The sequence below is a fragment of the Meriones unguiculatus genome, chromosome 17 (assembly GCF_030254825.1).
Source record: "Meriones unguiculatus strain TT.TT164.6M chromosome 17, Bangor_MerUng_6.1, whole genome shotgun sequence".
Taxonomy (NCBI): domain Eukaryota; kingdom Metazoa; phylum Chordata; class Mammalia; order Rodentia; family Muridae; genus Meriones; species Meriones unguiculatus.
Genome location: NC_083364.1, coordinates 26,029,763 through 26,054,938, shown reverse-complemented (window position 1 = coordinate 26,054,938; position 25,176 = coordinate 26,029,763). Strand labels below are relative to the sequence as shown.

Genomic DNA, 25,176 nt, shown 5'->3' with positions numbered 1-25,176 from the left:
GCTGTGGCATGGCTTCACTAGCTCGACTGCAGGTGGGCACTACTGTCTCGCAGGTCGCAGGTCGAGTGGACTGAGATGGTTGCAGGACGGGAGACGCTCGCTGCTGGCCCCAAGCACATCTGGCAGGTAGAGCGGCTGGAAGGGTTCCTGAGAGGGGCTGGGCTCAGAGAATGTTGTAAGGGGAAGAGAGGGATAAGAGCTGCAGAGACCTGAGGCTGGGGAAGGCAGGGATTTCAGAAGAGCGGCAGGCCCCAACCGCTGGAGGAGGTTCATCCCAAAGCTGCTGAGAGTTCCCAGCTCCATCCGCTGAAGGGCCTGGGGCAGTGGCTGGAGCCCAGCCGCTGGCATTCCCAGGGTATAGTAACGCTAGGTGCCTAGGGCTGTTGGCACTCAGGAGTTTGGAGTGGTGACTGAAGAACTGAGAGCTATTGCTGTTCCATGTGCGGAGCCACCGGGACCCGGGGAGCTGCACTTCGCATACTCTCGATTACCATCCAGAGTCAGTAAAGGACCTTGGTGGACAGTGAGGGTCAAATTCAGGGTCCCACATTTGCTAGGCAAATGGTCAACCACTGAGTTAACCCGCCGGCCTTCTGGTTTATTAATTTGCCACCTGGTAGTCATACATGGTACCGTTGTGAGAATTAGAAATAATGTGGTCTTGTCAATTATCTTCGTCACAACTGCCTTTATAATCTTGATAAAGTAGGCTCCTAGCTATAACGTCTTAGCAATAGGAATTCAGTGTCCGGGCCTGTGGTTTGAGGGCTCTGGAACATGAGTCTGAATGACTCCATTCACCAGGAGAGGACTAGATGCTAAGAATGAGGGAGTTTCGGGAAGTTAGTAAGTCCTGTAAACATAAACTATCATAACAACCTGGGTTCTTCAAATGCCACAGACACCCTCCCACAGTGCAGTACTGCTGTGGCCATTTCTGTTCCAAGACAGGGCCTTGATATACGGCCCAGGCTTGCCTTGAGCCTTAAACTCATGGTGTGCTCCAGATAGTCTCAGACTGCTTCAGCCTCCTGCACGTTAGGATTACAGGTCTGTACCACCAGACCGCGCCAGCCAGCCTGCACTTCCTGTTTGCGGTCATGTCCTGTGAAGGTTTGGATTTCAGCCTTTGATCTCAGTTTCTAATATTAGGCGTCATCTTGCCCGTAAGCGAGCTGGCAGGAACGTAGCGAGAAGGTTATGTAAGCAAAAGCCTCTGACATCATCTAAGCATCATTTACTCCTTTGGTCTCTAAGGAGTGAGGTGGCCAGTGTGGGAGGGAAGGGGTGCTTCTCTGGGTGGTGCTTTGGGTGTGCCTCTGAGGTTATGGAGCTTGTCCTGCCATGTGTGGGAGGGACTGAGAGAGTGGGCAGCATCCGCAGTTACTTCCGTTTCCCCAGACTGTGTGTGCTGTCAGCCGGGGCTCATGCTACAGTGCCATTGTGTGGGAGCTCCTTCACTCCCGTCCCCCAGGATGTAGCTGGTTATGTGGTGATGATTTCTGCTCATTCTTAAGATACTGAAAATGAGGGTGTGACTCAGCTGATAAAATGCCTGTCACACAAGGGTTAAATTCTAACATATATTTATGGTCCCAGCACCTGGGAAAGAGAGAGAGAGGATCAGAAGTTCTGAGCCATCCTTGGCTACATTGTGAGTTCTAGGTAACCTGGGCTCCGTGAGACTCTGCCTCCAAGAAAGTTACTAAACAGAAAATCTTAATGAGAGTTTTTTTTTTGTTTGTTTTTTTAATTAAGGAGTTCTTAGGGTAGGGATAGATAAATTATCAGATCACTAGTGGGCTCAACAACCCTTCTTGATATACAAATTGACATAATTTCCTTATGAACTTTTTTTGGGGTTTGACAAAGCCGGGCAGGCCAGATACACACATTAACATGTTATGACTTACTTAGAGCAGAATGGAATCTAAAGTGCGTCTCTGGTTAGGTTCTAGAAACAGTCTCCTATTCTCTCTGTGTGGGCACATGTGGAGGCCAGCAGGCTGATACGGAGTGTCCTTAAGTGCTATCTTAGTTTAATTTTTAAATAAAACTTAATCTATTATTGTTCATGTGTGCGTGCCCACGTGCCCACGTTCCTACACACACGTTGTGTGTTTGTGGGTGCATGGGCTGTGACGTACAGATGGAGGCCAGAGGCCAACTTCGTGGAGCTTGTCCCTGAGTTCTGTGTCTTCAGCTCAAGTCACCAGGCTTATACAGCGGGTGCCTTTACCCACTGAACTGTCTTGCCAGCCTGGTCTGCTTTTTTTTCTTTTTTTCTTTTTTTTTTTTGAGACAGAGTCTCTCGTCTAAGCCTAGGGCCCACCACTTCTTCTGGATTTGTTGTTAGGAAAGTCCCAGGGATCCTTACTGTCTCAGTTTCCTAGATCTGAGGCTACAGAGGTGTGTTGGAGCACCATGCTTTCTTGTGTTTTTTGTTTTGTTTTGTTTTGTTTTGTTTTGTTTTTTGTTTTTAAACATGTATTCTAGAAACTGAACTCAGGCTGTCATGCTTGCATAGATATGCCCCAGCCGCCTCCAGCTCCTCAATTATATATTCTTACCCCTAGCTTTCCAGATGTCACAGACTTGTAACATCTGCTGTCACCACCTAGAATCTCTTCGTAAATTTCGGCTGCTGTTTGGATCTTAAAGGCCCATGTGTTAAAGTCTTAGCGTGACCTTTGACAAATGTGGTCTAGCCAACAGCCTTTAAGTCATTGCCAGTGTGCGTGGAAGGCTATTATTAGGCCCGTGATGGTTAATCTTGATTATCAATTTGATGGAATTTGAAATCACTATGGAAACAAATCTCTAGGCATATCTGTGAGCGATTATCTAGATTGATTTAATTGAGGTGGGAAGAATCATTCTAAATGTAGCACCATTGCATGGGCGGAGGTCAGGAATCTTGTTGCAGCCATGACAAAGTAATGAATACAGAGAGGTTGGTACTGAGAAGTCGGGCCCTGTGCTAGGATAAAGCTGACCGTGCGGCTTACAGGACTTCAGAACTAGTTTGCATGAAGCATGTAGCTGAGTTTGGAACTTTGGGCTGGAGAAATCCTAGAGTGCTGTAAGCAGAACTTACTGGGCCATTGCAGTGGGAATTTGGAAGAGCAGAATGCCAAGAGAAAGGCAGACAGTGAAAGCCAAGATCATGAGGTTTCGGAGGAGAACAAAGATTCTTAGAAGGAACTGGATTAGGGCCATTCCTGTTGTAGAATCTGGCCGCATCTTGCCTGTATCCTGAGAACTTTAGTGAGGTTGAGTTTAAATGTGATGTACTAGTGTGGTTGGTGGAGGAATTTTCAAGTCCGGGTGGCATCCAGGCTGTCATGGCTACTGCTTGATGCTCTCACCCCCAGCTACCGTGAGAGCAAAAAGTGGAGCAGGTCTTGGTTGCCATCAGAACCTGATGGGAAGGTCCTGTTGCTGAAGATTCCACACACCGTGGTCGCAGGACATGAGAGAGCAGGTTGGTACTGGGCAGAGAGCTTGCTGCCTGCCGGCCAGCACCAATGCTATCAGAAGGTGCTGCAGAGGCTTCTTGAGGAAGGATGTCTCCAGCAGTCTTCCCCGCTGTGAGCCTGGGGAGCCACAGGAATGACTGGCGTGGTATGCCCGTGGGAGAAACAGTGTCACGACTGTTACCGGAGTAACCAGCCCCTTTCTGACTGCTGTTGGGATCCACTCCGTAGGAAGAAACATGAGCTTGGCTATCCTTTTTCTTTCCAAAGTTTGTTTTTAACTGAAGTCCTTCGGCCTTCCATGTGCATGTTAGAATCATAGTCTAGATTTGGGATTTGATTTTGGTTTGTGTTGAGTTTGTAGGTCATTTGGAGGAGAGTTGACTTTCATTTAATTATGCCGAAGCTCTGTTGTTAGGTTTGTGTGCATGGAGGATGGTCTATCTCCTGGCTTTTTGACCCTCACAGCTGCCTCATGACTTGTTATTCAGGGGTAGTAGTCTTTCCTTTTAAACTAGGTTTACATTAATTTGGTAACCCTGCCATTCTTCGGAGCTCTGTCTGTGTGGTCCATTCCCTTTACAGCGTTCCCTCTCAGCTGTCGTGTCTTCATGTTTAAGGTGGGTTTCCTCTCAGCTGTCGGTGTCTTCATGTTTAAGGTGGGCTCTCTCTCAGCTGTCGGTGTCTTCATGTTTAAGGTGGGTTCCCTGGACAGAGACTAGTATTGGGTCCTGCCTTTATAGTGTTCTCCTATCATGACTAAAGACTGCAACTAAGGAAATGAGTGTGATTCTGCTGCGAATACAGAGGGCCCTTTCTGGAGAGGGTGGCCAGGATAGATGCCTATGAAGAGCTCTCCCTGTAGTTAAGAGGGGCTTGCAGAAGGAGAGGAGGAGTTAGAGGCGTGGCGCACGGGAGGCTGGTAGGACGCTGAGGCTGCCACCAGGGTGTGTGAACGTTCAAAGCAGAATCAGCAGCGAAAACAGTAGTCTCTCAAAGACAGCATTTCACGTGTCCTACAAACAGAATTAAAGCCAATCCGCTGGAAAAGCAGAGCAGACGAGGGAGAGTGTCATGAACCTTGTGAAAGTACAGGAGCAAGGCCGGAACGTGGAGGACACTCAGAACACTGCTGCGTGCTTAAGTCACGGGATGACAGGTTGTTGGAGTGTTTCACCCGAGCAATCAGGACAGATACAGGGAAGAACTGTGCGGAGAAATCGATCTAAGTATAAGATACTTTCTGTTATTAAGAAAAATAAAATAAAACCCCAAGTGACCCCGCTACCAGTTATCGCTTCAAATTTGTTTGAAAGAAGTTGTTGCTTTTACTTTAGTCACTATTGATACTCCTTTATTGGTTCCCTCACCTGCCATTCCTCTTTACCATTGATTTTTCATTTAAAAGACAGTTATAATGTAGAAAAAGGACAGTCTCCTGATTTTATAACTGAGACATTTCCCATATAAAAGGGGTATGGTTCTTAAAACCTCATTAACATATTCATCATCTCATGGCACTGACTCCATAAAAAGAATGGGGACAAAGAGGGCCAGTGTATATTAATAAAGGGAAATACTCATCAAGAAGAGTACCTGTTGTAAGGCTGGGCATGGTAGAGCATGCCTTTAATTCCAGGCAGGTGGATCTCTGAGTTCAAGGCCAGCCTGGTCTACATAGTGAGTTGTAGGACAGCCAGGGCTACATCATAGAGAGACCCTGTCTTACAAAAACAAAAACAAACAAACAAAAAAACAGGAGGAAGAAGAGAAGGAAGATGAGGAGGAAGAAGAAACTACTATAAATATGTGTGAACTGAATGATGGGGTTGCTAAGATAAATGTGTCAGGCAGATCCTGATAATATTAGTGGGAGACTTAAGTCCTCTACTGCCCTCTTTAGACAGATATTCCAAACTAAAACTCAGAGCTAAATCATCACATAGATGATTTTAACAGATGGTTTTAACAGATAATCTACAAAACATTTCATCTAAAAGGTATGAGTGTGTGTGTGTACTAATTTCCCTGATGAACACAGATTCAAAAATTCTCAAAAAAAATACAAATCAAGTTTAAGAACACATTAAGAGGTATAAATTTTGTGGCCAAATTGATTCATTCCAGGAATGCAAGGTGGTTCAATATATACAGATCAACAAATGTAATATAGCATACAAGTAGACATGAGGACAGAAATCACATGATCATCTCAATAGACAAAAAAAGGAGATGAAGTCTAACAAGCCTTCATAATAAAAGTGCTGAAGAAAATGGGAATTGCAGGAGAATATCTCAAGATGATAAGGTTATGTATAACAATGTGTGTGTGTGTGTGTGTATGTGTGTGTGTATGTGAGAGAGAGAGAGCAGAGACTGAGAGCATTTTCTCTAACCCTGGGAAAAGATAAGGAAGGTGCCTATTTTCTGATGTTATCAGTATGGTGTTTGAAGCCATGGCTTGAGCAATAAGGCAAGATTAAGAAATAACAGGGAATACAGATAGGAAGAAAGAGATGGCATGATTTTGTACACAAAAGACACTAAAGCCTCACTAGAAAAGTTCTGATAAACAAGCAAAATAGCAGGATACAAAATCAGATGTGAATGTCAGTGTCTTTTGTATATATCATTAATAATCTTGCCAAGAAGGAAATCTGGAAAATAAAATCTCTATACAATGAAAACGTAAGGCCACCGAATGAAGAAATGGAAGAAACTCTAGATGCTAGTAAGACCTCCAGAGGTCAGTGGATTGGCAGGGTTGATATTATTCAGTTGGACATATTACCAATATCAGTCTACAGACTCAGGGTAAGCTCCAATAGATTTCCAATGGCCTTCTTCTGAGAGCAACAACAAAATCCTAAAATTTGTATGGAAACAAAACAGATTCAGAATAACCACAAAAGTCCCATGCAGAAAAAATAGCGCTGGAGATAGCACAGTACCTGATCTCAGATTATATTGGCCCAGAACAGAACAGATCTGGAAGCAGAAGCAGGAGGATGTTTTAACTGAGCCAGTGTAATTTAGCAAGTTGCTGTCTCAAAATCCAGGACCACAAAGCAAAAGCGAAACCAAGGCCAGGGATGTAGCTGAGTATAGAATATGGGTTTAGCAGGCATAGCCTAGGCTCAAGCCTCAGGCCAAAGAGGAAGAAAGGAAGGAAGGAGGAAAGTCTACCATGTGTCCGGGAGATGGACCTCAGTACACAGAAGGGCTGCACTGGAGTTAGCGGCACCATTTGGTCAGTCTGGAACACAAGGCATGTTTGCCCTTGAAGGAAGACCACCGGGACTTCTTCTTCCTGCTGCCCTTCTGGCTGCTTCCAGGGCCCATTAAGTTAAAGCTGGTCGTATTTGATTCTGTTCTATTATCTTTATTGGTCATTGCAGCCCCACTCTGTCGGTCAGCGTGCCGGCTCCTTTTGTCAAGGTGACGCAAGCTGGCGTCACCTGAGAGGAAAGAAACTCAGCTGAGAGAGAATGCCGCCGTGAGGTTTGCCTACAAGCAAGCCTGTAGGGCATTTTCTTGACCGGTGATTTCTATGTGAGGACCCAGCCCACTGTGGGGGGTGCCAGTCCTGGGCAAGCGGTCCTGGGATGCCTCAGCAAGCAAACCGAGCGAGCCACGAGAAGCAAGCTGGTAAGCAGCACTCCTCTGTGGCTTCTGCCTTGAGCTGCTGAGCTGTAAGCTGGAATGCTTTTGGTCATGGTGTCTCCTCACAGCAATAGAAGCTAAGAGAGTCTGTCTACTCCTGAGACACAGGAGGAAGAGGGGGAAATCAAGGGGTTGGCCCACCGCCTTCTGCAGACTTGCCGGGTATGCGGCAGCAGGGAGCCCGGGAGAGACTGCCTGGGCAGCGTGTGGACGGCCCTGTGTTGGCAGTCAGTGCTCCCTTCCGCCCTGTTCTGAAGCAGACCAGACGAGGCCTGCTCACACGGAAGGCTGTCTCCTTACCAAAGGTTTGAGTGTTAGTCGTATCCAAAGCCATTTTCCAAGCTGACCTAAAATTAACCATCATTACCTACCGAGCAGCCAAATGGCTAGTTAGTTGGGTTTTCAAAAATGCTTACTTTGAGGGAAAGTCCTTTATGTCTGTCACGTTCTGTGAGCCTTTGTGACTTCATGAGAAAGTTATTAGCCTTCACAAGGGACTCTACGAGATAATCGTTTTGAATAGAGTGAGGTCCACCTTTATCCAACAAAACAACAAAAGCCTCATTAATCTTTTTGCATGAAACCGTCCTATAGTCTCACTTGCCGTCTAGAATCATGGCTGCGAGGACTCACGGAATCCTGTGCGGCTCTTCATTAGTGACTTAGTTTTTAATCCTCAGTTGGTGCTGCTTTCAAGAACAGCAGGAGCCTGCTTAGGGCCTCATTTGTAATCAGACTGTTCCCTGGGATGGCGTGATTTGCTTGGATTAACCCAGGCACATCCTGAGCAAATGCACCTGCTGGCACGCCTCAGCCTTTCTGTGGGGCCTGTGGCTTTGTTCCTCTGCAGGGGGCATATTTGTTCCAGTAATGCCACTTTCTCTTGTACTTTCAAGTGATAATTTTAACACATACAAAAAAAAATATCTTGTGTAGCTTTGAAAATCTCCGTGGTCATGGTCCCACATCTCTGCTGCATCCACAGGCTAGAACTCTCCAAATACTGTCGCGATCACAATGTCATTCATTGTTGATAGAGAAATATGCAAGGGGCAGAGGCTATGTTCTTAAAAGAAATAGATTTTAGAATGCATTATCCTAAATTCTTGCCCCATTCATATGAGATTTAGTTATTAAAACTATTGATATATTGTTTGTCATATTTTAAGCAGCTAAACTCTTATTTGTACTTCTCACATAACACTCATCCCTCATTAGCATAGGTTTCAAGTATATAAACTAGCAAGTTTCTTTTTGTTGGTTTGGTTTTGAAATGCTGGGGTCCAGGGACAGGGCTTTACACATGCCAGGCAAGTGTCCTAACCACTGAGCCACATTCCCAGCCTAAACTGCTGTGTTTCTCAGTAGACAGTCAGAAAATGACCGTCTGCCAGAAACCCACCCTTTTGTGGTCATTGAGCCAGTTCACTTCCAATCAAGGGGCGAAGACCATAGATTGAACCATAGGTTTATCTTAGCTAAAGGATTATTCGGTGATTACAGGATATGAGAAAGTCATCTATGGTGTTCAGGGACTCAAGGATAATGTCACAGGAAGGGCAAACTTGGGAAGGAGGTTCCCTCTGTGAGGCTGGGGTCAGGCCTGGACACAGTTCAGTTCAACCCTGGGCTAGCTGCAGAGGAAGTTGCAGCTTTGCTGTGTAGGTCCGTAGCTTGTGGGGTCCAAAGCTCGTGCAGGTCTGTGGCTGGTGCAGGTGGCGGCTGGCTGTATAGAAGCAGCAGAGGCTGGTGTGGACAGCAGGCCTTGGGCATACTGCTTTCCACTGGGAGAAGGTCTTGGGAGGGCTGCTGCGTTGCCCAGGAAGCACATGTCCTGGGAACATGTCTGCGGTATTTCTGTCAGACCCCTAGCATCGTCCGCAGGAGAGTGTCTTCTTCCTGTCATCACCACCTAGCCCTTTCTGAGAAAATGTCACACTGTGGGAAAGGAAATGCCCTTCAGAGAGTTGTGTCCATGATGGCAGAGTGCCTGCGTTTGCGTGGCCACAGGTGGACAGCTAGGACACCCTCCCTGGCCTCTGCCCCGGTCTGTCCCGTTGAACACTGGCTGCAGAGCCTCCTGCTGTATGAGAGGACAATCCCAACCTTGCACAATCACATTGGCTCTGGTGTCTCTGTCTGGGTGTCTTTGTCCTCACACAGCAGTGGTTAAATGGATAGTGAAATGGACACACTATTTAGCTTTTAAGTACTAAGTATGTTACTTCTTGCCTCTAATTCTTGGGATAGCTCTGGTGGCACCCATTTTTAAATTGGCTAAACCAACTATAGGTGGTAAGAGAAAATACAGGTGATTATTACATCTAAGTGAAAAAAAAAAACCCCACAACAACATGATATATTTTCTTTAATTAAGATTATATAATTTATGCACAGAAATGGTAATAGTGTGATTTAAAAATGTATCTCATAGAGTGTGTGTCATGACTATCATGACTTTAATTTAAAATTTATTTAATATTTTAAAATTTTAAATTAGATGTATGCATTTTTATTTTATATGTATGAGTATCTTGCCTACATGTGTGCATGTATATCACATGCATGCTTCATGCCCAAGGAAGTCAGAAGAGGGCATGGAGTCCATGGAACTGGAATTACAGGCGGTTGTGAACCACCATGTGAGAACTAGGAAGAAAACTCCAGCCCACTGCAAGTGCTCTTAACTGCTGAGCCACCCCTCCAGCCCGATTCTAATGTGTACAATTCCAGAATACGACATTAGTTTGTACAGTTTTGAAAATGAGGTCCATGAATAACGAACAGACATGGCGTCTATAAAAAAAATAACCTTTAACAGAGGTATATTTAAAGTACGGCACACATTTTCTGAGTCGGCCTGTCGCCTTAGTGTCCTTTTCTTGGGAATCTGCACATCCATTCAATAAAGAAGCGCGGCAGATGTCATGTGCCTGTTTCCCTTGCTTTGGTTTATCTGTAGTTCCTGGCTGCTGGGTGAATGGCTTCAGGCGCCATTGCTGGAGGTCTGTGGAAGTCTACAGCCGTGTGCTGGTGGGGGCGCACAGCGCCACCCCAGGACCACCAGCCTCCAGGTCTGCTTTGCTTCCCACTGCAGGCATTTCTTTGTAGGAGGCAGACACGGTCTTAGAAAAGGTCTGTGAGGTTGAGGCATTTTACTTTAGAAGATCGGCGACAGCGACTTACTGTTTTAGTATTCCAAACATCATGCACACAGCTTTTCCTCACCCTATTTATTTTTCTTTCCTTTCATCACAATTCTGAGTGTGTCTTCCACCACCACAAGCTGCCCTATCAGCTGCCCTTTCTCTGAACATATGGTTTTCATGTTTCTTGCCAACCCCAGTGACCAATCCTGCAGACAGGATTCCCTCAGCTCTGCTTTCTAGCCCCTACTCTATTTTACTCGTTCTTTAGATAAGTAGGACTTCCCAGAGTAAATGGAAAGAGGTAGACATGGTCACTATACAAAACCCCTGTCTGCCTACTGCTCTGGCTTCATTCTTTTGCTGTGATTAAAAAAGCCTAACCAAGAGCAACTTAGGAAAGGAAACTATTTGGCTTCCAATTCCAGGTTACAGCCTCATTGAGGGGAAGTTAAGGCAGGATCTCACGAAGCTAGTCACATCATATCCATAGCCAAGAGCAGAGAGAAACTAAATGTGACTTCTCATTCAGCTAGCTTTCTTCATCAGATACAGGTCTGAGCTCAGCCTAGGGAATGGTGCCACCCATAGTGGGCAGGGTTGGTTAACAGTCAAGATAATCCCCTATATTCTCTTCCCAAGAGATTCTAGGCTGTATCAAGCTGACAACTCAAACTACCTTGTGTAACTACCTAAAAGGAACTAGAAAGTGAAGAGTTCTCACTCTGCACCGCCCATATTCAGACTGTTTTAGCTCTGTGAACTCTGACTCTGAATGGCGCTTCTTCTAACTGGAATTGCCTGTGTCTGTGTGGTCTGGGGGTTCTTTTGTGCCAGTTTATCTAGCAGAGTGGCTTTTTTTCTTTTGGCACCCCACCTTTTATGGCAAGGACGAGTTTTGCTCTTTCTCAGCACTCTGGGTAATAGGACTGGTCTTGGTCGCAGGAGAGTCCCCTGTTCCAGCCAGGCTGCGCTCCTCACCATCCCTTGCTCACCCACACTCCTTCACCTTTGAGGCTTCTACATAAGGCATGCCACCCCCTTCTTGTCCTTGGGTCCTCGCTTTCCTTCAGTTTGCAGTCTGTGCTTTCTGTGGGGCCCTTTCTAGGTCTTTGGTTTTCTCTCAACACCACACATAGTTTGTAGCCACAGCTCATTGCTTCCTCTCCTGCAGCGAGAGTGGATGTTTGTGTTTGAGGGATGCTTTCTATATCTCTGCTCTCCCAGACCCAACACTCTTAGTTTCCAGCCTCACAGGACTAGGCTTCATGAAACCTCTACAGTCTGATGACTCTGGCACTTGATCATGCCTGTCAGTTGGCTTCTCCATGTTTGCCTGTGGCAGGCCTCACTGGTTGACTTAGAGGGGTTGAAATGGGGCCCAGAGCGGTGGGGGACGGACCTCCAGGGTTAGAGGCCTTGCCCCATGCAGGCTGCTTTGTAGCGCTTGCTTTTACCGCCTCCATCTGCCTCTTACCTGTTTGACTGAAGGCCAGATCCGAGTGACATGGATCCTGGAGAAGGGTGTACTTTGATGGCTGACACCTGACTGGAGTTTTTGGTTTGACAAGTAGAGAAAGTGGGGCCTCCCAGCGCTGAGTCAGTCGACTGGAGGACTCTACCTATGGCTAGTCCTTCGACCCCTGTCTGAGGTAAACATCTTACCACCAGGGAACGTCAAATGTAAAAATATTAATTAAATCCGAGGACATGTGAAGAGCTCCTTGGGACTCATCTGGGCTGTCCTCGGCTCCAGTCTTTCCTCAGCCCACACAGGTGGCTACCTGCCTGCAGGTATGCCTCCCATTTTCTTCCTCTCCGAGGCTTGGAGGAGAACAGCATGGCCCGCCATCTGCTGCAGTGCCTTCCTTCTTCACTCCCATCTCTTCCTGGCTTGTCAGCGCTTGTTTTCCCTGTACCTGTGTGCCCCGCCTCGCTGAGATCGTCACGGTTCACGGTGGTACCCACACTAGGTGCCCCGCCTTAGTGCTCCGGGACCCATCCGGCCACAGTCCTGCCACCTGAACCCCACATGGAACCGCCTCACCCCAGCTCCAAAGCCAGTCTGGAGCAGTCTGCTTGGCTGCTGCTCGGCCACTCTCCCCCAGAGCCCCACTCCCGTTCCTCGACTCGGCTGGTGCAGGACCTTTCTGCACAGGCTTCATGTTGCCCTGATGTGGTTTTACGTTGTGACGTGCTGTCTTAGTGGTCCAGAAACACCACCGCAATGTGTCCTGCACTTTCTTTTTCCTGTGGCCTTTGACTTAGTACAGACAGGGGCTAGTCAGAAAGTGCTCCTTCAGTGAGTAGTAAGCCATGCTCCTGCTGGCCTGTTGCAGCAGGGATTTGCTTCATATTAAGTGGGTGCCACTAAAGGTGGCATGGGCCATAAATGAAGACGTGAGGACCTTGCTTACATTTCTAATTAGGGCTTCAACACACTGGAAAGTCCGTGATCTCTAGTGTTCTCCTAGAGCAAATATGGATGTCAGTGGGCAGGGTGGGGAGTCGGGCTCCTGTAATGCTGTTTCCACTCAGTGTGTGGTTCACTTCTCAACTCAACCACCGACACACACTGTAAAAAGCACTACTATATTTCTTTCAAAACATCGAGTACCCCGGCTAACGTAAGCAGCTCTGATTCGATGAAAAGCGAGGACCTGAGCCGGGCTGCAGGCCGCCCTGGCTCTCCTCCACATACTTTCCTAATCATATTTTGCTGGGGCTAATTCTTAAAATCGCTCTGCGTTCACGAGGGCAGGGTATTTCCTGTGTTAGGAGAGACACACATTTAACAGACATTAACTCGGCTGCAAAGGCAAGACGCTAGGATTTCTCCCGGAAGCCTCTGTTAGGAAGTGTCAAGTGTACAGCTGTAAACAAAACGGAGCAGTAAGGAGGAGCATGCCACAGGTTAAGGGGGCATGTCAGCACGCGTGCCCGACCTTCGGGATTTGTTTTGCTGTTGCAGTTTTGCTTTTTTTTTTTTTTTTTTTTTCTTCAAAAAACTGTCTCTGCTGTGTAACCACCCTGAGCTACGCAGGGAGTGTCTGGTGACGTGAGAGGTCCACCACAGCCCTCGCTAGCTCAGGGCGAGCCCCTGAGAAGGGTCTGTCGTCTCACTGTGGACCATCACCTGCTTTAAACAGGAGCAGGCCTGACAGTGTGGCGCGCTCTTGCTTCTGTTTGTGCAAGATAACACAAGGCTCTCCACGCACACCCAGGTGCCGCGTTGAGGCGTTGTGAGAAAAGCGTCCACAGGGTTCCTGCCCACATCAGAAATATTAGCAACGGAGATTTCCAAAGGCTCATGGGAGTTGCTTAGTGGATCTGATTGCTCTTCGAGAACGTGTTGAAGGAGATCCCTCCCAAAGAAATGAGATGTCTGAAATCCTTACTTCACCCGTTGGTCACAGTTGCTTTTTTTTTGCAAATTTCAATCGTGCCCTGTGTTTAATTAGTTTCATGATTTAAAAGAGATACCAGTTTTTCTTTTAAAAATTACTAGTAAAAGCATCTCTTGTTTTCTGGTCAGCTTTTAATTATATTTTGAATTTTTGGAGCGCACTGCACATCCCAGTGTGCTAATCAGGTTAGAGGGACTGGTGCATGTGTCACCTCAGACACGTTTCCGAGAATCCCATTAGATACTTTGAAACCGTCAAGTTATTGGCAGCCACGGTTATTCTGCTTCGGTCATCAGAAATTGCTATCATCTGACAGCGCCCGATAGCCATCCTGCATCTGGCTTTTCAATTTCCAGTGACTGCTGTTAGAGTCTCTGCTTCCGTGGAGCCAACTTGTTCATCTTCCACACGGAAGAGAGACTATGCCTTATTAGCTTTCTGTGCTTTTATTTTACTCACCATCCGATGTACTCTTTCATGGCTAAGGAATACGTCACCGGAAAAATGTGTAATACTTGTCCTTGTCACTCACCCTCTGTTGGGTGCCCAGGTTCCACGTCGTGGCTGTTGTGACTTGTGTGAACACACAGGTGCCACCATCTCTTCAACTTACCGGCTTCCAGCCCACTGGATGTGTGGAGCCAGCAGTGGGATTGCCGGATCAAACAGAACCTTGTTTCTGCCAGGCATGGCGGTACAACGCCTTCAATCTCAGCACTCGGGAGGCGGAGGCAGGAACAGGCATCTCTGTGAGTTTGAGGCCAGCCTGGGCTATGAAGCGAGTTCAGTGCAGCCAGGGGTATACATCGTGAGTCTTTCAAATACTAAAAGCAAAGAAACCAAAAACATAAACAACAAAAAAAGAAGTTCATTTCTGGTTGCATCTTATTGTTGCTTGCTGGAGATTGAACCCAGGCTCTCACACAGGCTGAGCACGCAGGCTTCCACGGGCACGCCCATTTTACACGTGTTTTAAAGGAGAGGCCATCCGTTCATCAGTTTTTGAGTAACCTTCGTGCGGTCTTTGCAATGATTGTTTTAATTTTCATCCCTAGTACAAATGTGGGAGGGCCTTACTCTTTAGAATCCTCATCAGTGTTGGTTATTTTCTTTTCTCCCTTGATAACAGCCATTCTGAGTGGAGCGACAGCTCTTCGGGGTTGATTTATGTGTCCCCAGTGAGGAGTGTCACTGGGCACTTTTCGATAGGCATGTTGAGTGACATTGGTGTTGAGCAGCTGTCGCCACCGTCTGTCTCCACGTCACTTTGCATCCTATAAACTGAAATTACTTGCCATCGTTCCTTCTTATGCCCCACCCTGGGAAACAGGGTCTACTTTCCATTTACACGAACGTGGCTGCTCTGGGCACCTCACGTATATGGAATGACCCAGTATCCCTCCTGCTGTGTCTGGCTTATTTTCCTCGGCACAGGGAAGAGCCACCCATGTTCAACATGACGAATCTTCCTTTACCCATGTACATTTTTGCTTTTGTTTATTTGTTGGTGACTGTGTCTCTGGATAACCCTGCCTCTGCTTCGTGTGCGTGCGTGTGTGTGTGTGTGTGTGTGTGTGTGTGTGTGTCCAAAGTGAAATTTCTAGATGCGTTACTTCCATTCTTCTTCAAGTCAGGACTTTTATCTATGCACTGTTTTTTTTTTTATTTTTTTATTTATTTTTTTTTTTTACCTATTTATTGTGGTGTGGGAGATGAAGCCCAGAGCCACGTGCCTGCTCGATTTACCACTGGGCCACACCCCCAACCACATTTCCATTGTTTCTGTAAAGAAATCAAACAATGCAGTGTTACACGATCATTTGTCTTGGGGCGGCCGCCTCTTTGCCACCCTTTGTCTTTGCATCTGTGCTCCCAGATCAGGGACTTTGTTCAGAGCGAGACAGGGCTGCTCTGAGCCACGGCGCACTCCCAGCTGGGTTCTCTCTTTCATGCACAGATAGGTCAGTGCAGACTGCTGCAGTCCGATGCCGTAGACTAAGCAGTTGCTATGCGAGATGAGCAGCTGAGTTTGAATCTCCAGGACCCATAGGGAGAAGCTGGGCATGGCTGAATGTGCCTGTAATTCCTCCAGCACTGGGGGGTGGGGCTGGTGTGAAGACAGAAAGATCCTGAAAGCTCATTTGCCAGGCGGCTAGCTTAACCGAAACATTGAGCTTCCGTTTCAGTGAGACACCCTGTCTCAAAGCAGTGGCAGAGCAAGACACCCAACAGACCGTCCTGCCTCTGCAGGCTCCAGCCGTTCATTCATGTGCAGACACACATCCACACCATACTCCCCCCCCCACAGACCACACACACCACACACATCACCACACACACACATACAAACACTTGCCGTAGACTGCGTGGCTTGACTAACATCTGTTTCTGGCTGGGAAGTCTAACGAAACAGAGGACACTCTTCCCGGTTACGGAAGCTGAGGCGAGGACAGGCTCTGGTCTCGTCCTCTTCTTTAAGGACGTGAAGCCCACTGGGGGTCCCACCTTTACCATCTCATGAAGGTCTGCTTGGTAACTGGGACTTTAGCATGAATGTGGGGGTGCAGCATTCATACCGTGTGCTTACTTCAGGAAGTCAGCCTTGGCGGAGAGAAGACTAGAGAAAGGTACAACGACCAGGAGGAGAGAAACCAAAAAATAATGGAGAGCACAAGGAGGGCAAGGGAACAGAGTGGGACAAGGGGGTGGGGAGATGTGGAGAGGGAGAAGAAAGTCCTAACCCTTGGCTTTGCCTCATCCCTCATCTTCCAGGGCTAAAGATGGCTCTGGAAGATCGGAATCAACCAGCAGTGCTGTGCCAGGGGTACCTAAACCAGATGTGAACTGGTTTGGCGTGGGGGAACTCAGCCAGCCCCCTGCAGCCAGCCTCCCAAGCTTAATAGCTGGGCAGAAAGAAAGGACTGGACAGCTGTTCCCCATGTCCCTCCCTCTAGACAGGAGACCATCCTCGGCCCAGGCATGTTCTAGTCAGCGTCCTCTATATCCCCAATACTTGGAGGCTGGGGCCCTGCCATGCCAGTCAGTAGATCTGACCTCTCTGCATGCTCATTTGCATGGCATCCTCCTTCCTTCCATTCATCCTTCCTTCTTTTTTTCTTTTGTTCTTCCTCTCCTTTCTTCCTCCCTTCCTCTCCTTTCTCTTTTATTTTTTTCTTTCTCACTTCACTTTTCTTTATTCCTCTTTTCTTCCTTCCTTCCTCTTTTCTTCTTCCCTCCCTCTCCTTTTTATTCCCTCCCTCCCTTGCTTTCTTCAGAGTCTCACTGTGTAGCTCTGGCTGGCCCGGTACTTACTATGTAGGCCAACTGACTTCAAACTCACAGTGATCTCTGCTTCTGCCTTGAGAACTGAGGAGCTCTTGCAGATAGAGAAATCCAGCTGCCTGGTCTGCTTTAAACAGTGTCTCAGGCAGGTCTAATGAATTCTAACTTTTTTTTCCCTTTTAAACTCAGAGAGCTGCTCTCTCCAAGTTGTGATTTTATCAGCCTAGGGAGGTCTGCACGGTTCATCTTTGTGCAGGCTTTCCAAATGTGCTTTTTCTACGGCATCTCAGGGTGAAGCAGAGGACATTTCTGAGTATCACTTCCTGCAGTCCAGCCTGGCGCTGATGGCCCAGCACTGTGGTCTGTGGCACAATGCACTGCACAAGGCTGCCGTTCTTCCGTGCCTTAACCCTAGGAAAACCTAAGGCAGTGTTCCTTACAAAGAGGATTCCACTTGATTTCCAGTCTGCCCAAGAAATGGAACATGACTTCCCTGCAGTGAGACGCTTACAAGGATGTCACAAATTCTCCATCCTCTCCCAGGAGAGGACCCCTTGGGATACTGGACAATGTCTTGAATTTTTTTATTGTCTAGGGAGGAGCTGTTTTGTCAATGAATGGATGTCGAGAGGCCAGGCTAACCCTGCTGTGGCACACAGGACAGATCCGGGAAAGGAAGAGCTGGTCTAAATCCCAGAGGCACTAAGGCTTAAAAGCTGCCACAGTGAGCGCAAAGGACGAGACCCTGCCCGACTAAATGTACTCGTCCAACAGGAAGGACACAAGAGGATGCTCACGGCAGTGGCTCTTGTCTCCGGATTTCTCAGGGCTTCCCTCCTCCTTTTAGCACTTAAAAAATATAATAGATTAGATAGATAGGTAGACAGACAGATTGTGTGTGTGTGTGTGTGTGTGTGTGTGTGTGTGTGTGATGCATATACCATCACCCGCCACGTAGGGAGGTCACAGAATGACCTTGGGTGTCCATCCCAGCCTGTCTGAGGGTGGGTCTTCCTTGTTCACTGCTGTTCCGTTAGCTAGCCTTAAGCTCCTGCGAGTGTCTCCTCTCCCTGCCTCCCTCCTCTCTGTAGGAGTGTGGGAGTACGCCCGGGCCACCACAACCGCCTCTTACATGGGTTCTCGGGACCTGAACTCAGGTCAGCAGGGCTGCATTGCAAACGCTCCTCTAATGAGACATCTTCCTCCACCCCTTTTGGCTTTGTATTACAAAATAATTTTAGACTTACAAGCTGGGTGTGGTGGCAATTGCTTTAATTCTAGTACTCAGGAGGTAGGTGTGGGTGGCTCTCTGTGAGTCTGAGGCTAGCCCTGTCTACACAGCAAGTCCTATGCTAGTCGAGGCTACACATCGAGACATTGTCTGTAGTAACAACAGGAAAATCATTACCTTAGACTTAAAACTGGATAGTTTGAATCTACGTCCTTAACGTTTGGCACTTGAAAGACTTTCCATATGTATGAGAGAGATAAAGAGAAGGTGGAAACGGGCACATTAAGACAACGTTGTACTAGGCTTCGGACTGAGAAGCAGCTGAGGGCTGAGAGCAGAGAGGAGGAGTTGAGATGCTCCACTGGGCTGCTGTATGTGTGTGTGTGTCTCGAGAGCGAGCGCCCGGTCTGAGTTATGAAGTGGCCGTGGCACCGGTGTCTGGGAGACACCGCCTCCTCTTTATGCCGTTGATTCACTTTGGGTCTTTAGACCGAGTCAGCCTTAGCCAGTTCAGGGTGGCCGGGAGGCTATAGTCCAGTAGGCTATTACCTGCTGAATAACGTGTGCAAACTTACTAAAGCACACCACCCAGGGCCTCGGCTACAGCGCATCGGCAGCGTACACACTCACCTCTGGGTTCCTTCCCTAGAACCGTAAGTGAAACAAAGTAAACACAGACACCTAGGAAAGGACAGCCCCCCATATTTCTGGTATTACATGGAAGTACCTCTAGTTTTTAAAAATATTAACATGTATTAATTATAGAGGTAATTACAGAGATAAAAAGGAAGTTACAGTTCTATAGTACGGTTTTCTTTCAAGCCTATACTGACCAGATTGTTTCTAGGTACTTTGTCCAGTGTGATGGGTGAGTTGTTTAAGATGAGGGCTATGGGATGATCTTTCCACCCCAGGCCCATAGGAGCAGCTCCATCTATCTATCTATCTATCTATCTATCTATCTATCTATCTATCTATCTATCTATCTATCTATCTATCTATCTATCAGTATGGGCGGTTGAACCCAAGGCCCCAGACATGCTGGTCAGGCATTCTATGAGAGTATCTCCTAGGTTAAAATTCAGAATGTGTTTTGGGTTTCTCGCATGGATGCTGCTGTGACACGCTGGAACTGAAGTGGATAGGACGGACCGGGCGATGCTGCTGTTACTCTCTCAATCTAGATGTCATCAAAGTGCGCTGCAGCGCCAGACTGCCGCAGCTCTGCTGACACAGAATGTGCGGTGGTCTGAGCTTTCAGCTGTGTCTTGTGTGTCCACAGGCAAATATGTGTACCAGCCCATGACCCCCGTGGAGCAGCTCCCGAGCACAGAGATCCCTGCAAGGCCGCGAGAGCCCACCAACACCATTCAGATCTCCGTCTCCCTCACCGAACACTTTCTGAAACTTGCGTCTGTCTTCCAGCCTCCGCTTCCTCCCGACTCGCCGAGGTACTGTATGATCTCAGATCTCTTCATCGACAACTACCAGGTTAAATGTATCAACGGGAAGATGTGCTATGTGCAGAAGCAGCCAGCGCCCCATTCCCAGAAGATGAGCCCCGAGGAGGTCTCTGCACACGATGCCTTAATTTCTAAAGAGAGCGACACTCCGAAACTGGGTCACTGCTCCTCCCCTTCCAGTTCTGAGGACTCGGGGATCAATGCAATCGGGGCTCACTACGTGGAGTCCTGCGACGAGGACACAGAGGAAGGGGCGGAACTGAGTTCTGAGGAAGATTACAGCCCCGAGAGCAGCTGGGAGCCCGACGAGTGCACCCTCCTCTCCCCATCGCAGTCTGACCTGGAAGTGATCGAGACGATGGAAACCACGGTGTAGTCTGGGCCAGGGCGGGGATCCACCCTGAGCTTCTGCACTTTGATTTGATGCTTCCTTCTCCAGTCCTCTTGGCATTTCCCAAGCCCTGTTACCAACCGCAGCAGTCCAGCGTCTGCTGCTGAGTGTTGCCCTTATATTACCTTGTAATGACATTGTTTTCTTTCGTATCCTGCTTTCTATGTAGCATCTGGTGTCATGAGTTGCAGCCCGGCCTTAATGTCACTGAGGACTTTGAGGGTGGCATGACCACAGCGGGTCACACGGAGGAGCCACCCATATTTTACCAGTGGCCCGCCCTTTGTGCTGAAGGCTCTTGCTCAGATTCCCTTGGGCGCGTTATGTGACACCTCTGTCCTGTTGGGTTTGGGGTGGGAGCAGCCCTCTTCAGGAAACAGCACTTCGGGTCATGAGGAGGGCTGGTCCTCTCTAGTTCGTGTCCAGGCCAGCCTTAGCTGTATGTACACACATGCTACAGGGGGATGGGAATTCGGGAGGTCCCAGTCCTGGTTCTCACCACGAAGGAGCCACAGCATAGCCCAGGACACAAGTCACACAGCTCATGGCAGCAGGAGGCTCTTGGAACCAGGGAGAGGAGAAGCGGACTTGGCTTGGGCCAGCTGAGAAAGTTGCCTCGCTGTCTGAGCTGGCCCAGGTGAGATCCGAGGCGTCACTGCCCTTCTCAGTTGTTTTCAGGTCAGGGAGAAGCATTTAAGTTTTGTAGGTATTATATGGGGGGGGGGGCGGCACATCTGACACCTTAAGAAAAAAAAAATACACAATAGTTTTAGTTAGCATGGAGATGCTAAGAGACAGTCCTTTAGGGATTAGGGATGAATCTAATAGGTTTGATTAATTCTGCTTCGTTTGTTTGTATGAAGCATTAGAATGGCTTAGATGAGAAATGGACTAGAATTTTGTATGATGCATGGAGTTTATGCAAATGCAAAGAAACAGTTGAGATAGCTCACTGCTGAGTCAGGAGGACATTTTACCTAACACTTCACTTTACCACACTGGAATCCACACACATTGTGTGTATTCTTCCACCCGAACAAAATAGTGAGTAGTTCTTTCTTAGGTAGCTTTCTTCAAAACTCTTTTCCTAGTTTGCCGTGTATTCTCACGTGATCTTATTATCTGCCATTTCCCCAGGTCTGTCTGTGAGGACAGTACAGATCTGGGAAAACACGAGCCACAGAGCTGCAGGGAGGACCTTCTCAGATCCTGACGGTCTGAGCATGTGCCGTGGCCTTGCCGTGTTGACAGCATCTCCTCAGATCCCTCTGTGGCATTAGTGTGTGCTCAAGGTGGGGAGGCCATGCTCTGCAGGCCTCCCCAACTTCCTGTGCTAGATGAGAATGTAGCAAAAATCTCCACCTATTCAAATGGGAACACTCAAACCAAGAAGGACCAGCAGGTACAGGGGAAGGCAGGTGGGAGCAGCCGCGCCTTGGCTGGAGAGTCATTCTGCTGGCCTGGGATGGCCTGGGGACACCTAGTGAGCCCTGCCTGAGGTCTGTGACACCTCGCTGGTGTGGAAACCAAATACCATGAGCCACGGATCTCTTAACGGGCTCTCGGGACCATGACGGCAGCAGTGGCACCGTAGATGCCCAGGAGAGGCAGGCACACAGCAGGGCTTCTGACTGCTCTTTTCCTATCTACGGTCCCACTGCCACGAATACTAAACTAACTGGGGTCTACAACTCCAAAGCCACGGGAACACATGGCCATAGCCACAGTTCTGAAGCTTGGCCCTTTCCCAGGCAGGACTTCTGTCCAGGTTCCTGTTTTTTAAAGCCCGTAGCTGCCACTCAGATCTGCCACACTTCTGATAAATTTTTTTGGATTTAATAACAATTGATGATCACATGAAATATTTGCACAATCTCTTTATAATCAAACTCACTAAGCTTCACTTGCCGTTTTATAAAGTTGGAGACGTTTCCTTGCATTCTTGGATCTCAAAACAGCCTTTTCTAACTAAGCACAACCAAGAGGTTTTTGGTTTTACTCTCCTACCACTGTTCACACCAGTAACTGTCTGAAATAGGAGTAAGCCGGCATTATTTCTCTATGCTTGCCTTCTGAAGTCAGCTGAAAAGAATAGAAATGTGTAGTTTAACTTCAGTTCTAGGCCGGCTCTGTTCCATGTCCCACGAATAACTTCCTCTCTAACCCTGATATTACAGTGCTGATCTGTATGCGTGTATCCATAGGCACTTTAGAAACAGTTAGCTGCAGCGTGCACCGGATGGTAAGCACAGCCGTGTTCAGCAGGCTTTTGACTCACACTTGGACAGTGAGGTGAGAGCTTGCAAACTGGACCTTACAGAATGCTTGCCTAGGGCAAGGCTTGCGCCACGTGGCACACTGGCGCTGTTGCCACTTTGGAAAGGTTGTCAGGTACCGGTGGGATCCCACTGACTGTGGAGTAGTTTTCTTACCTAACCAAGATTTTAAGCTTCAAGTGCGTCCATAATTTTTTTCTGAGAAATGAACTTCAACTAAAGTCCTTTTTGGGATAACTATTTGATATCTAAAAATAATAATAGTAAGAATTAAGGCTTTACTTTAAAACCTAGGTGTTCTTTCGCCTTATATCATTTAAGGAATAAAATGAGAATGTGAGGATGACCCTGAAGAAAAGCAGTTGCTTTCCAAGAAGAAAAGATCTACTCCTCAAGGCAACAAAAATACAGAACAGACTCTAACCTGAGCCACAGTGTCCAAACACAACACACTATAACACAGTGCAGAGCCAGTGTCCCAACACGCCTCAGCACAATGTAGAGCCTAAGCCACCAGCCCAGAACAACCACATGGTTGTTTTCTGACAAATCTTTGGGATATGATCTAGGGTCTGATAGTCTCTTGGGCATACTCTTTCATTTCTCAACCTCACCTTCTTGCCTGTTTGAAACACCATGTTTTTCTAGGGTTGATCAGAACAAATTCTTCTTATGCAAATTTGATTGCAACCAGACACTTTAGAAAGTCAAAATACCCATATATGTGTGGCAGTGTAGATAACTGCCACGCAAACAAAACAAAAAAAGCACAAATTTAAGTAAAGCACTATTTGTCATCTGCTCTTGATTGCCCCCGAATCCTACTTGCAAGACTCTATTGTCAAGTTTCGGCTTCTTACTTGAGGGAAATCTTCTAACTGTTCTCTTCCCCTTTGTCCAGCGGTGCTGTGAACTAGAGCAGACGGAGGCTGGGTCCCCTGGGGATTTGTGGGAGCGTGTTACTGCACTCCCCACGGAGCAGCTGGGAGGTGAGGGGGCGGCACTCACCTTTCCCGTACCCCACAGCCCCAAACGCCATCTTAAACCTCAGAATACACACAAGGGCATTTCTCACAATGAATCTGTTTCCTAATCTCACCTTGTCTATGGTGCCTGAGCGCGGGTGTACTGGAAGGGCCGGTGCCGTCAGGGCCGGTGCCGTCCACGGAGGGATGTCTGCTGCTGAGGTGAAGCAGCTGGAAGCCTGCCTGGGGTCTGAAGAGCTTCCACGTCACTGTCTGCACATGTGTGAAGGCTGTCCTTGCCTTGCAGTAGTCACGTGCTGTGCTGGGTTCCTCTGAACCTGTTTTGGAGTTTAAGCACAATGTTGACCCCTCTGTAATTTCCTAAACTTAGATTCTGTTTTCCCAAGACAGCTCAACTTTAGGAAAATACTGCTGTACAATAAATGTGGGTTCTTTTGTACTAGAACAAAACTGCTGTTGGAGTTTTTTGTGTCAAGTGTTTACTGTGTAGCAGGACATAAGCAGTTCATGCCCCTTGCTAATTTAAACTTTCCAAAACTTGATGGAGTGTGGTTAAGTATCATTCTCACAAGCATGCGAGAGCTCCATGTGAAAACTTCTAGGTTGATTCCCATTAGGTTTATACTAAGTAAAAATTGTATCACCCCATCAATAACATTTTTCCACGTCGACTTAGGCCCCCTCTCCAGTTCACAAGCACTGTGTAAGACAGTGTAACTACAGGTTGAGTAAGGGTGCTGCTACCCCATGGGGCCCAGGGTCATGCCTCAGTATGGCGAGTCCAGAAACTCAGTTTTTTTTAATTAGTTTAATGATTTAATTTTATTTTCTGGGCATTGGTGTTCTGCCTGCGTGGCTGTGTGAAGGGGTTGGATCTCTTGGAACTGGAGTTACAGAGAAAAGGAGGAATTGTCTCAGGTCTAAGGCAAACCCTATGCGCGCTGCCACGTGGATACTGGGAATTGAACTTGGGTCCTCTGGGAGAGGTGCCCCTAATTGCTGGGCTGCCTCTCCAGGCCCCTGAAACCCAGTACGCCAGCTTCGGGATTATGTCCGGGGGACAGCCTCCCTGGGGACTGCTGGTAAGGAACATTGGTAACACTTCCCCCGAGTTCCTGCTGCCACCTCACCACTTCCAACAGACTTCATAACAGCCCTGTGCAAACCAGGGCAGCTCAGAAAGCACCACTGTGGCACCGTTCATTAGTCAGGTTGGGATCTGAACCCAGAACACCAGCCCAGGAGGCCACACTCACGGCCCTTTGCTTGCATTACTCCTTTGCTGTCTATAACCCAGTGAGCACTGCCTGAGCCTTGTGGCTCACCCCACAGTGCCAGCAGACAGCGCCGGAGCAGGGGTATGGTTTAGCTTTTCCTTTCTGTGGAGCAGGATCATCTGCTGGTTAGTGCGTGTGTGCTCACGAGCAGTGTTTCCCATGAGCTCAACATCCAGCTCGGTCCACTGCTTTTTTTCGTTTCAGTCACATCTTGGCCTGTATGCTAGGTTGGCTCTGTTTTTCAGGAGCAGCAGCTTGTTTTCCTGGGGAATTCCTGCTGACAGCGAATCTCATCTGCATGTGCGGCTCACTAATTTAACTCTGCATAATTGTACCGCCACATTCGGGAAGGCATCTTCCAAGGGCTGACTGCCCACACTTCTTCAGTAAAGCGGGCCAGCCTCTTGTCCTCATTACAACCTGGGAACGGCTAATGCCTTTAATGCTCAGTGCTGAATGGAGAGGGTAAGATGGGATCTGCCTCTTGGCAGCTGACTTTGAGGGGAGATGGTCAGGTGGAGGTCCTCAGGAGCCAGGGAGACGTGATGGAGGGGCATGTAAGAAGACCTGATAAGGAT

General features: G+C 47.8%; 1 protein-coding gene across 1 annotated transcript in view; it reads left to right on the top strand.

The window, feature by feature from the left end:
• The window catches only part of C17H3orf70 (chromosome 17 C3orf70 homolog), a 42,594-nt gene extending 18,823 nt beyond the window's left edge, over window positions 1-23,771 (top strand). The window contains exon 2 of the mRNA XM_021658472.2: window positions 19,488-23,771. Coding sequence (XP_021514147.1) covers window positions 19,488-20,044 — 557 coding nt within the window. The 3' untranslated portion in view covers window positions 20,045-23,771. The remainder of the gene's footprint in view (window positions 1-19,487) is intronic.
• The last annotated feature ends 1,405 nt before the right edge of the window (window positions 23,772-25,176 follow it).